Raw genomic sequence first — 12582 nt, 5'->3', positions numbered from 1 at the left:
GAAAAAAGATGTTAGAGGAAGGTATCAATAGAATGAATGAACTGGAAATGGGTAATAAATAGAATTTGATAGAAGTTTGGAATTTTATAAACGTGGTTATGGTGACTTAACAAACAATCCCTTTTGTAATATCTATCTTATTTTGAACAAATTAGACAAAAAATGATGCCTAGTATTATGTATGAAACTTGATATGGTTTATTAGGTGATTAATGCTTAATGTATAGTTGGTATTATGATCACTTCTTAATGGTCATGGTAGAATATTCTAATAGAATAATGTATAATGACATCAGTTTTCTATTAGAATAATATTAGATGTTGCATATACCTATATAACATTCTTACATGTATAATCTTGTATTATAATAATTTGATAACAAAACATTATACCGCAATCATTCGTATATACTTCAATGCAAAAATTAAAGATTGAAAATATTAGAAGAATCAATATGTTTTCAAATATATCACACATCATCACAAACCAAATGTCTCATACATCATCACAAACCAAAACATCTAAAAAATGTCCAAACTAAAGAAATTCAAACTTTTATCTATATGGTATTATTGAACTTTATTGAAATACGAAAAAAATCGAAATATATTTCTAGACACAACTATGCACTTTGTACCTTGGAGTTATTCAACAATGTCAAACATTTCCTTGAATTATGCCCTTTAACCCCACATCTTTTGCATGATCTTGATTGCTTGTTACCTTGAATAGTAGCCTTCTCCAAAACACTTTTTAAACGTTTTCCTGTACCAGAACCTTTATTCTTCACCATAGGTGGATTTTCAACATCAACAACTTCAGGATTCGTAGTAGCTCCGTAAAGTTTATCAATGTGAGCTTCTTTTGTAACTGGTGATTTGCCTGAACCTTGTTCACCAATATCAGTCATAAAAACTTCTAGTTTTTGCATGAACTCTTCTAACTTCTTGTCATCATTACTTAATGAATACATGCATTGATCAAGCATGAAAAATGCTTTGTATGCAACCTTCTCAACATTTCCAGATGAATCACCATATCTAACAGTCCTTTTCAAAATTGTGGTGGGGATAATATCTCTTCTCCATCTCTTAAGAATGTATCTTGACGGAATCTCTTGTATTTCATAAATCTTTAGAATGCAGAAGATGTGTCTACAAAAAATTCCAAAACGCTCAAAAAGCATGCATGAACATTTCACCGTTAGATCTTCTCTATTGAATTCAACCTGTTTCAAAAGTATTAGGATATTAAGTATATTAAAAAAAGAAAAATTAGAATAGTTTTCCAAAGTATTAGAATATTAAGTATATTCTAAAAAGAAAAATTAGAATAATATAAAAAAATTAAAGACAATAATTTAGTAATCAAAATTATAATATTAGAATTATAAAATGTCAACATTACCTCGAAATCACCTTCACTTGTGTTAAAATTCCATTCACAATCGATGTCAACTTTTTTTTTCAACTACTATCTTCTTCTTTGATAAATTTGTCGTTTTATGTTTGACAATGCATATGTCGGAAACAACACCTGAAGTAACACTCTTCTGTGAACAAGAAACAAGTGAATGAAGAATCTCCCTCTGCACCATGAGAAAAATAGCCCTGGTGTATACCATAGATGCATGTTTCTCCATATCTTCAAGAGGTGTTTTGATGATTGGAATTATAGTAGATGTATCAAAATAAAATTTGATCTGACTATTCCTTTGCCTTTCCATAATAGACTCAAAAGCATTCATGAAATTGTTTAACGTATAATCATGATGCGATACCCTATTGAATGCTGAATTCTCACTTTCCGACCGAGAAGTTGTTCTCATTAGACCCGACATTGGTACATCTTTAAAATAGGCTGGAATCCAACTGCTTCTCAAATCAAACATATCTTTCATCCATTTATTGTCTTGTAACTTATATTTTACCATTAATGCATCCCATCTCATTTCAAAATCTTTCACAACAATTTTGGAGTCCCATACTATACTATTGAAGTCCGCCTTAAAATCTGATTCCCAGCTTACCTTCAAAAACAATTCATATATTATTCTGTTAGAATATAATACAGTATAAAAAGGCATTTCATTTAATATATTATTCTAATTACAAAAAAAATATTTCATTTAATATTCTGATAAGAATATAATACAGTATAAAAAGGCATTTCATTTAATATATTATTCTAATTACAAAAAATATTTCATTTTAATATTCTGATAAAAATATAACAATAATGTCATATTTATATTGAAAATAATGTCATATTTATATTGATAAGAATAAAACAATAATGTTATCACCTTCAATGGAAGTTTACTTGTGATATGCCACATACAAGATCTATGTTTTGTGTGTGGCAATACTATCTCAATAGCTTTTTTCATTGTTGGATCTTGAGCAGTCACAACCATGATTGGTGCTTTTCAAAACACTTCAAGAATGACCGAAGTAACCAAATATAGGAATTTGTATCTTCTCTACACAACAAACCAGCTCCAAATGTGACACACCTTTTGTGATTATCAATGCCAGTAAAAGGTACAAATACCATAGAATACCTAAAAAACACAAAAAAAAGACCATTAGAATATACAACTAAAAAATGTTTATAATTATAGAATAAATACATGTTTGTACGATATGTTGCGTCAAATGAAACAACGTCCCCAAATAACTCAGTTTTGTTTTGAAGTGTCATCGGCCCAGAAGAGAGCATTTAACTGCTTCTTGTCACATCTGTATTCGTATGTAAAATTTGTAACATTCTCTTTACGATTCTGAAGCTTTGTAATCAACAAATTTGCATCAGTGCCCCCGATGTGACAATTTATATCCCTTGTAAAATATTTCCAATCTATCTCTAGTCCACCAACAAATTCACATCCTCCTTTTATAACGCACATTAACCTATATGTTGTAGTTGCCCCCACCTTTGCACTCGAAAGCTTATGTATAAAAGCTTGATCAACAATATCCAACTGACGTTTAGCTCTTGAAAGATGCATACAATCTTGATTGATCAATTTGTGGTTGTGCTGTTGTTCAAAGCGCCACATGTAAACTTCTGAAGAATGGGGTATAACTTTGAATGCAACAAAAGCTTTGCAATTTGTGCGTTTACAATTACTATTTCTCAATTGCTTGTTATGATCATCACTAATCGTGTCTAAGGTAGAAGTGTTTGGCAATCCCCCTCTATTGCATATAAAATATTTCGAAGTTGTGATTCCATTCTTTTTCCTCTCTGTTGATTTTCTAATATCAAAACCAGATCTTAATGCATATCCTTTATACCACTTAATAGCATCTTTGATATCTTTAAAAATTGAACCCATAGGAGGTATCCAACTAGCTTCAACCTCTGGAATCCAAAATAAAGAACCATCAGCTCAAATGAATTGTTTGCAAGAGCCATATTGTGCTGCAACATTGTCACTTTGAACTACAAAAAAGAATATACCACCATGTTAACATATAATCAAAATAATTTGTATTCATATGATTGTAATCATAAAAAACCACAATGTTATATGTGCATTATTCTATAAGCATAATATGCAGTAACATGAAGTTATCACCAACATCATTCTATAAGAATAACCGATATCAGTAACAGAATTACCTTGGATTTCCGATTGATTTTCATCATTATGCAGAATCTCTGAATCACCAGAACTGAATTGATGATTTTCTTCATCGTAATGATCATTTCCGATGTCATTCATATCTAAATCATCCATAACTGTTACTAGGTTAAAAATTGAATATGTTATATGCAACTAACAATGAAAGCAATGAAAACTCAAACCTTGATCAATTGATCAAATCATGATATAAAGTAAAATTTAACAAAATTACCTTGGATTTCCGATTGATTTTCATCGTTATGAAGAATCTCTTAATCATTAGAACCGAACTGATGATTTTCTTCATCGAGATGATTGTTTTCGATGTCATGCATATCCAAATCATCCATAACTATTATCATTATTGATATATAAATGTATGTACAATATTCTATAAGATATAACATGCAGTCTCATGAACTTATCACTAAGATGATGTTAATGAAAAGAAAATAGATGATGTTAATCAAAAGAAAACATATGACATATTGTTGAAAAACATAATGATTGAATGAAAGTTAAAAATCAAACAATGAAATAGATGATGCATTTTCAAATAACATATTATAGATTAAATTGTTTTCTAGGTCAAACAAATTCAACAACAAATGATGTTTGATTGCTGAATTGGATGTCTCAACAACAGATGATGTTTGATTGCTGAAATCACAAATCATACAAATATAAAATTGGAGAAATCGATAATAGCTTGATGATTCAATTCATGAACTAGGTTAAAAATTGAATATGTTATATGCAAGTAACAGTGAACTCGATGAAAACTCAAACCTTGATCAATTGACGATTTCATGATGTTGAGTAAAATTCACAGCTTGAAAGATCGTAAATAATTATTGAAGATGAAGATTAGCAGAAATCGTTGAACACTTGAACCTCTACCGAAATCGATGATCACAGAGTTAAAATTGATCAAAATCTTCTAATGAATTGCTAATGTCGATACATGAACATAAACATCAATCACTCAGATTATTAATTGCAGATGTAGAAGAATCAAGAACATGAACTCGAAAAACACAAAAATCACGAATTTAAAAGCTATGATTTAGCATCGTTCGATCAATGTCTAAATCAAATCGATTATCGGTTGAAAGAATATAAGATTGGAGATAGAATATCGATCAAATTGAATTGAAGAACAAGGAATGTTGATTCATCGAATAAATTGGTAGAAAACCGGAACAAATGAGATGATTTCTTGATGACGTGAAAATTAAGCTAACATGATATCTGATCATCTTAAATTTAACCTAGTGACTAATCTACCCCTAATTAACTAATCAGTTAGATTAATTAGTGTTAATCCCTTTTTTATGAGCCACAAGATCAAATTTGATCAAAGGCTAAGATTTGGTCCCCATGTCTCACAAAATATAGGTGGTCTCAAATGAACCTCTCTCTCTCTCTCTCTCTCTCTCTCTATATATATATATATATATATATATATATATATATATATATATATATATATATATATATATAGGGTTAGGTTATTTTGTTTTTACTAACTATTGTGTGCCAGAATGCACAAATCTGGACCACCGGATGGAATAGAATCAAAGATCATGATCTGAGGGTCTGTGATATCACAATAGGGTAACATGTACCATATAATCACACAAATTCCAGCATAAGGGCATTTTAGTCAATTAACCTATCTTAAAAAAGGAAATTTTCGGATTTTTAGGGATAATGAATTCCTTTATTTTTTAAATTTTGAATATTTTAAAATAATTCAAATTTAAAAATCCGATTTTATTCTGTCAGAATGTCAAACATTAATTAGTAAAGATATTTTCAATTTTATTATTGCGGAATATATTTCCAATGCATATATTTTTGATAATTAACCTGATTTAAAAATTCAACATATATTCTTCATATACATTTGAACGTGAATACAAAATCATACATATTCTTACAAACTAATAGTCTTATACAATTTAATATAGTTATACATATTCTAACAGAATATCATCAAAAATGAATAAAAATATTAAGAAATAACATTCTTAAATATACAATTATTAAGCAAATACACATGATCTTCATCAATGGTCCAAATAATGCACTTGATTCAAACTATGATGAAAATGTGATATATTTTCGTAAGAATGTAATTCTTCACAAAATATACTTGTTGTTGACCTCGATTCCAAATCTTTCTCTTGTATGATCAATATTGAATTCATTCTTCAAAGCCATTCTGAAAGAATAAGATGCATTATTCGTTAGTATTACCAATGAAGCTAATGTACTTGTTGTTAACAAACATTCTCACAAGACATTCTAACAGAATGCATTTATACAAATAAATTCTGACAGAATACAAACATTACTTATTTTATAGAAACTATATAATATAGAATGATAGCATATTCTAACAGAATGTATTTCATTTTTCCTATCTTGCAATTTTTTTTACTTTTCCTATCTTGACAAATAAGGAGATTGAAATCGAATTCTGCCAGAATAATAGACATTCTAAGAGTTTAGACAGAATACATACCACATGACCAGATTCTAACAGAATGTATTTCATTTTTCCTATCTTGCGATGTTTTTTACTTTTCCTATCTTGACAAATAAGGAGAGATTGAAATCGAATTCAGTCTCTTCAAAACCTAAATCCACAAAAAAAAAAAAAAAACATAATCAACTTTCAAATATTAAAAAATTTGGAGCATTCTAAAAGAATAACAACTGTAAATTCTGATAGAATGTAGTAGACATCAAACAATTGTAATTTATTCTAACAACATGTATTACTAGTTATTCTGCTAGAATATACTATTGTTATTCTAATAACATGCATTACTCGTAATTCTGCTAGAATGCATTACCAGTTAAACAAAAATACTTGTTGGTCCGACTGGAGAGTTATGGCAGCGAGATGATGAACATCTGGCTACCAAGTGGGAGACGATGGAGGAGAAATAAGGATGACGACGTGTGTTGTTACCCATATATAGATTGTACAATGAAACACCATACTTCTAATCGACATTTCATCGAACACCTTTTAGGCACACACTGTATTATCACATATTCTATTAGTTGTTACACATTAGTCAAACATTTCATATAATATAAACACACATAGTTACAGATAAATGCTTGCAGCAATTTTGTATCCTACAAAAATTCATATTCCAAATCAATTAGAAAGTATTACATTAAAAAATCGATTTCAAATAATCAATGGATTTCACAGATGAGAAGAGAAGCAAATAAAATCGATTTCAACAAATCAATTTTTGCGAAGAACTCGATTTCAAATAATCAATGGATTTCACCATAAAATTTAGTCTGATTTCAGTGAAATAAGAATATTATCGTAAAATAGACATTAATCTAACACATCCACAGCAAGAACTCGTCGACATATTCACAAAAAAAGTGAAAATAACAACACACACAAAACCAATGGAATAGAGAAATTGAATAGAACAACTACCTGACCAGTAGAGAGGATAGTAGAGAGGATAACAGGATCTCTCATGAGTTCTTTAGACAGGGGCAACGAAATTCCTGGGGACAAGAAGCCCAAATCGAAGACGATCGTTGTTTCCCTCTGTCAATACATCCAAATCCATTTTCATCCTCCGATGATGAATCTTCAATAATCGCTTTCACAAGTCTATGCAATTCCTTCTTCAGCAACACCACCACCCTTCGGTGGTGGTTTTTCACAGCAGTGAAACACAAAGAAAAAGGAACATGACTCCAACATAGTCTTTATGGTCGATCGATTACGAAAAAAGAATAAAAAAAAAAGTTTATATGTACGACGGTGGTGCTTGATACGAGCTAGGTCAAATATATTTACTGTATTTCCTTAATTCCAATATTTCAATTAAATGATTTCCTTAATTAAAAGTACAAAAGGTCCAAAATATCCTTTAATGATTTATTTAATGATTTATTATTTCTTGAATTCTCATTGGTGCATTTAGGCACACAATAGTTGCTAAAAACATTTGAACCTAGCTCTCTCTCTCTCTCTCTCTCTCTATATATATATATATATATATATATATATATATATATATATATATATATATATATATATATGGGGGTTAATTTGTAGTTTTATTGCTTATTTATCATGATAATGATTTTCAAAGTTTCAAGAAAAACCGCAAAAAAAATCTATATCAGCTTGACAACTACAATCTTATGATGTTTTTTTTTTTTTTTTTTTATTCACTACTTACTAGTTATATTTGTTAACATAATCAGTATGTACTTCATAAAATTTACCCCTTTGATGTTCTTTTATCTCTTTTGCATCAAGTCCAAAATATGTTTAGATCCACTCCGACTAAATATGTACTAAATGTGTACAAAAGTGATAGTTAATTGTTGTATAAAATCATTTTTTTTATCTTTTTCTATAAATGTGGGTAGGGGTGTATTTTTTCTATCTTTATCTATAAATGTGGGTAGGGGTGTTCAAGTAAACCGAAAAACAAGGCGATCCATTGTTTGGTTCATGTCTTACCCATAATAACCGTAATGTTTTAATACTTTTTTTTATTAATAACCATATATAACAAAAAACTTACAAGCATCAAAACGTTACAAGTTTCACTTTATACTCATAATAATATTAGACATAACACTTTGGAAAAAGCAACTAAAAGACCCCAATTGCATCTCTTTGTAGCAATCAACTTTTTCGCTAACAGTTTGTCAGTTTCATTTTCATGAGACTTATAAACAAAAACACCCAATAAGCTTGCCAAAATTTGCAAATCACGAGCAATGTACAGCTCATAATGCACAATGTACAAGTTATTATAGCATCAATTGCTCTCGATTTGTTAATTTCAACTTCAAGTACCCCAAAACACACACACACACACACACAAACAAGAAGCAGTTAATGAAAAAACCAATAGAAACATTTAAATCCCAACACATGTTTTTCAAGTTTCTGTTTTCTTATTGTTTTTTCATCATCCCATTCCCCCTATCACATTTTATTATTTGTTTACCCTTTTTTTCCACTCTCATTACAGCGAGGGTGAAGACACAAACTGTCTCGGGAAACTGAACAACTCTTTCTCTTCAAACGGAGAACTCCATTCACGACCACCGCCGCCGCCACCAGCCGCCGCTTCAGAACCCACCGCCACCGCCACCTCCGGATGCAACCCCGGCGGTCTCGTGGCAGCCTTCCCGGACGAATAAAACTCACCACCGTTCCCCGCCGACCCCAAATTCATCCACATCCCATTCGGCCTCGCCGGAATCCGATCCAAACTCCAGTCAATGTTTGTGTAATCGAACTGCACCGAGTCGCCGGCATTCCAGTCCACCGGAGACGACGGCCCGGAAGATCCGTTTGATCCGGTGAAAAGCCCGAGAGACGAGGCGGCAGCTAGCGGCGGAGTGGTGGTGCCACCACTTACACCGCCCATTCTATTCCAGATACCACAGTTGTTAAAATGGTTATGGCTAATCCCGTTTTGTTGACTAAAATGATGATTATCCACCGCGTGCTGGTGCGGGTAGTGAAACTGATCGTACAATTGTGTGTTGACACTTGTCCCGTAACTGGGCATGCTATGTGAGAATCCGTTAGGGTTCATGTTAGTTACTGTAGGGTGCCACTCGGAGGATGACGAGCTTACTGTAGGTATAGGTTTTGATTTAGGCCTCTGCATTACAATAACCGGTTCCCTTACTGACCCGAGCTGGAGGCTTTTCAGTTCGGTTTTCGGTGGCTGCGGAGGGTTTGCTCCGGAAACCGCCACCGGCCACCGCTTCTCGGAGCTCGCCGGAATTTTTTTCAACAACTGCAAGCTTTTCACTCCAGGGTCGCCAGCTGGCGGCCCGATATTCACCGTTTTTGTATAATTAAAATCTTTATCTTCACTTTTCTGCGGTTTTAATAACGTTCGTGAAGTTGTAGGGGCGGCCTTCGGCGGTTCGGCAGGTGGTTCGCCGGATTCTTCAACTTTCGGGGCGGCAGGTGGTTCGTGTTTTTGAGATTTTAAGGTTTCTGCCGCCTGGTCGAGGTCGCCTTCACAGGCGACAACCGCCCGTTCGACTTCCTGTTTTGAGCATTTAAATTTTGTTTCCATTTCTGTGATCCTGGCGAGCTCCTCGGATATGTCGATTTTGAGGTGGCCGCCGCCGGAGGCGGCGGCGCGGTGGTCGGAGTCTTCACCGCCGTCGAACAGCCACGCGACGGATTGTTCGACTCGGCCTTCATTTAAAATAAGAGCCATGGTTGCACGTTCTGAAGAAAACCCCATTGAAACTAACTGTTGAGCTAATGCTTCGAGCTTTCTTGACATTAGATAACCGCTGCATCTTTCATGAAGTTCTTGGGCGCGTCTTTCTTTTTGTCGTTGATGTTTTTTTTCGTTTTTTTGGCGGATTTTTTCGCGTTTATCGTTGTCGACACCTGGCGGTGGCGGTGGTTCATGGCGGGAGGGGGTGCCGGAGGTTTTGTCTTTGTGGTCTTCGGATTCGCCGGACCAGCTTCCGTTGTTGGATAAGGAGTCGTATTCGACTCCAAGGGCATTTTGGGTATGATCGTCTGTGTTGTTTATATCGAGTGCATGGAAGGTTCCGAGAAGGGGGTTGTAGCCGTTGGCGGCGGTGCCGCCACCGGAAGTTGGAGTTGAGGTGGTTTTATTGGATGATTTTGGTGGGTCCTTGGCAGCTGCCCTTTTGTCCTTTGACTTTGACTTTGATGCTGGAGACATTGTCTGTTTTGGATTCCTACATAATGAATTTACTTGGTCAAAAAAGCTTAAAGATATTTAAGAAGATCACAAAGGGATTATAAACCAATAAGACTCATTCAATAAAGAGAAAATTTGTAATGAAACTACAAAGTAGATATTAAATGATTAACTTGCTTAAATTAGTGTAGACGAGTATTGAGATAATACTAGAAGCCCTGACATTATATGGAAAGACATAAACCAACCAGATTTGCAAAGAGAAGACATAATATGCAAAACATCATATAAGGTATGAGTTATGGAGAACAGTTACCAATTTCCAAAAAGATCTGGTATATTTCAATATACATAATTGAGGTTTTATTTAAAGTTGAAATTAACAAAATACCTGATCTTGAGGATTTTGATTTCATGAACAGAAACAAATGTTATGTTAACATTTAAAATCGTGTTAAATAGTGCAAGAGATGTTAAATTTGTTATGACAGGGTTGTTAAAACGACAAGAAAAATGCTTTTCAAACATCAAATATCTTTAACCCAGATACGCTGCCCCCAAACCCTTGTTACAATGTTATTGCAGCTAAAACAAAAAGAACAAAAACACATGTAATCATATTGTGATATATGTGGATTGTGGAGTCCTTGAATTTCTATACAAAAGATCCCTTAGGAAGAGAGGTGAGACTCCAATATCTCACATGGTATCACAACCCAAAAACTCAACACACTTCTAGTCTAATCTTATCATTCATCAAGCCTCATTGAAGTCCCACATCGGTTAAACACAGTCTTATCTACCTCTATATAAGTTGGAATCTCGCATCTCTCCTTAAGGGCTCTTTCGGAAAGAAAATCTATTGATTCCTCATAAATTAACAATATGAAAAGTCGTAGAGTTGAGATGTAAAAACGACAAACTATTAAATGTAATAGACATAACATTCCAAAATCCAAGAAGGAACAATAACTATACCATTAAATCAAAAAATAACAAACCGCATAAAGTGCGAAAATAACACGCAAGTGACAGAATTTTTCTCAACAAATGATAGGCATAACAGTCATATACAAGACACAAGCCAACAACAATAATTATCATACAGAGACATTTATAATTCTACCACAAATTACTCAAAATGGAGGTAACCAATGAGCAGTTAAAGAACTAAAAGTCATTACTCAAAAAGATCCCATCAGCAACCCTAACATCTGATTTCATAAACCCAGCCCAATGCAATGGAAGAACCACAATCTATTGCTTTCTCAATTACATGAGCCAACAAAAACATTATTGAAAGCTAGCAACAAGACTTAAACATGCCAAAAGGGGGAAATGATATGTTATTGTGAGATTTGCAACTGCTTAAGCTTCTCAGAAGAAAGAATTAACCTAAAGGCAAACCTAATTTAACATTGTAGCTGTTAAAAGATATATACTTGTCCTCTAATTTTCAACGTTTTACAAAGACATAGGTTAGATATAAATTTCAATCCACTAGCGTTGAAAACACCACAAAATTTATAATTCATTTAACAACCCTCGCTTCCGGATTCCTTAAACCAGTTTATTATACCCGCATCTAAGATGAATTCAAATTTCGATACTTTACAACATTTCAATACAAAATTCCAGAATTGACCGATAAAACACATACATATCTTCGAATTGTTGACAATTTCATATTGGAACACGTTAAAGCACCATTGAAAGACAAAAAAATTGATGAAATGAATCAATTGACTTACCACCGTTAGGGTTCAATCGAAATGGGGGAAGTGAGGGGCGAAAACAGGATTGATGATTTGTTAGGGTTTTGTGATTCGATCTTTAGGTATCCTTTTTGGATCGATTAGGTTTTGCAACTTTGAATTGTCGAACGTAGTTTTCCGTCTCTGCCTTGTTCTCTCTTTCTCTTCCTTTTCTCTCTCTTCTCTCTTCTCTCTCCTCTGTCTTAAACCGAACCAGGAACCACAATTTTTTACTTTTTCCGTAATTTGTTTTGTCCGAATTCAGATTTCAGAATCCAGACCACTGACCAAGCCCAGACACAGGCCCAATTAAATGAGTTGGAATTTCTCTTAAAACGAATTCATATATTCCGCATGAAATACAATAGTTAAGTTTTGTTTTGGTCTGAAACTATTGTTTTTTCGGAGACCAAATCTGCCAAATATAAAAGTTTAGGGATGAAGATATCAATATATAATAGTGTTGTGGCCAAA

General features: G+C 33.2%; 1 protein-coding gene and 1 pseudogene across 1 annotated transcript; both read right to left on the bottom strand.

Annotated features, from left to right (window-relative positions):
* Positions 1–398: 398 nt before the first annotated feature.
* LOC145164839 (protein FAR1-RELATED SEQUENCE 5-like) lies at positions 399–3746 on the bottom strand (annotated as a pseudogene).
* A 4704-nt stretch (positions 3747–8450) lies between these two features.
* On the bottom strand, positions 8451–12307 carry LOC145167519 (Ubiquitin-associated/translation elongation factor EF1B protein). The gene is made up of 2 exons (XM_079086730.1): positions 12106–12307; positions 8451–10391 (listed from the first exon to the last, which is right to left on the bottom strand). The coding sequence occupies exon 2, from the start codon at positions 10373–10375 to the stop codon at positions 8672–8674; it is 1704 nt and encodes a 567-aa protein (XP_078942856.1). The 5' UTR covers positions 10376–10391; positions 12106–12307; the 3' UTR covers positions 8451–8671.
* Between the last annotated feature and the right edge of the window lie 275 nt (positions 12308–12582).

This window comes from Lactuca virosa, chromosome 3 (genome assembly GCF_052849685.1).
Source record: "Lactuca virosa cultivar CGN04683 chromosome 3, Lactuca_virosa_CGN04683_v6, whole genome shotgun sequence".
Classification (NCBI taxonomy): domain Eukaryota; kingdom Viridiplantae; phylum Streptophyta; class Magnoliopsida; order Asterales; family Asteraceae; genus Lactuca; species Lactuca virosa.
The sequence above is the reverse complement of the archived record's forward strand: the minus strand, read 5'-3'. Positions and strand labels throughout refer to the sequence as shown.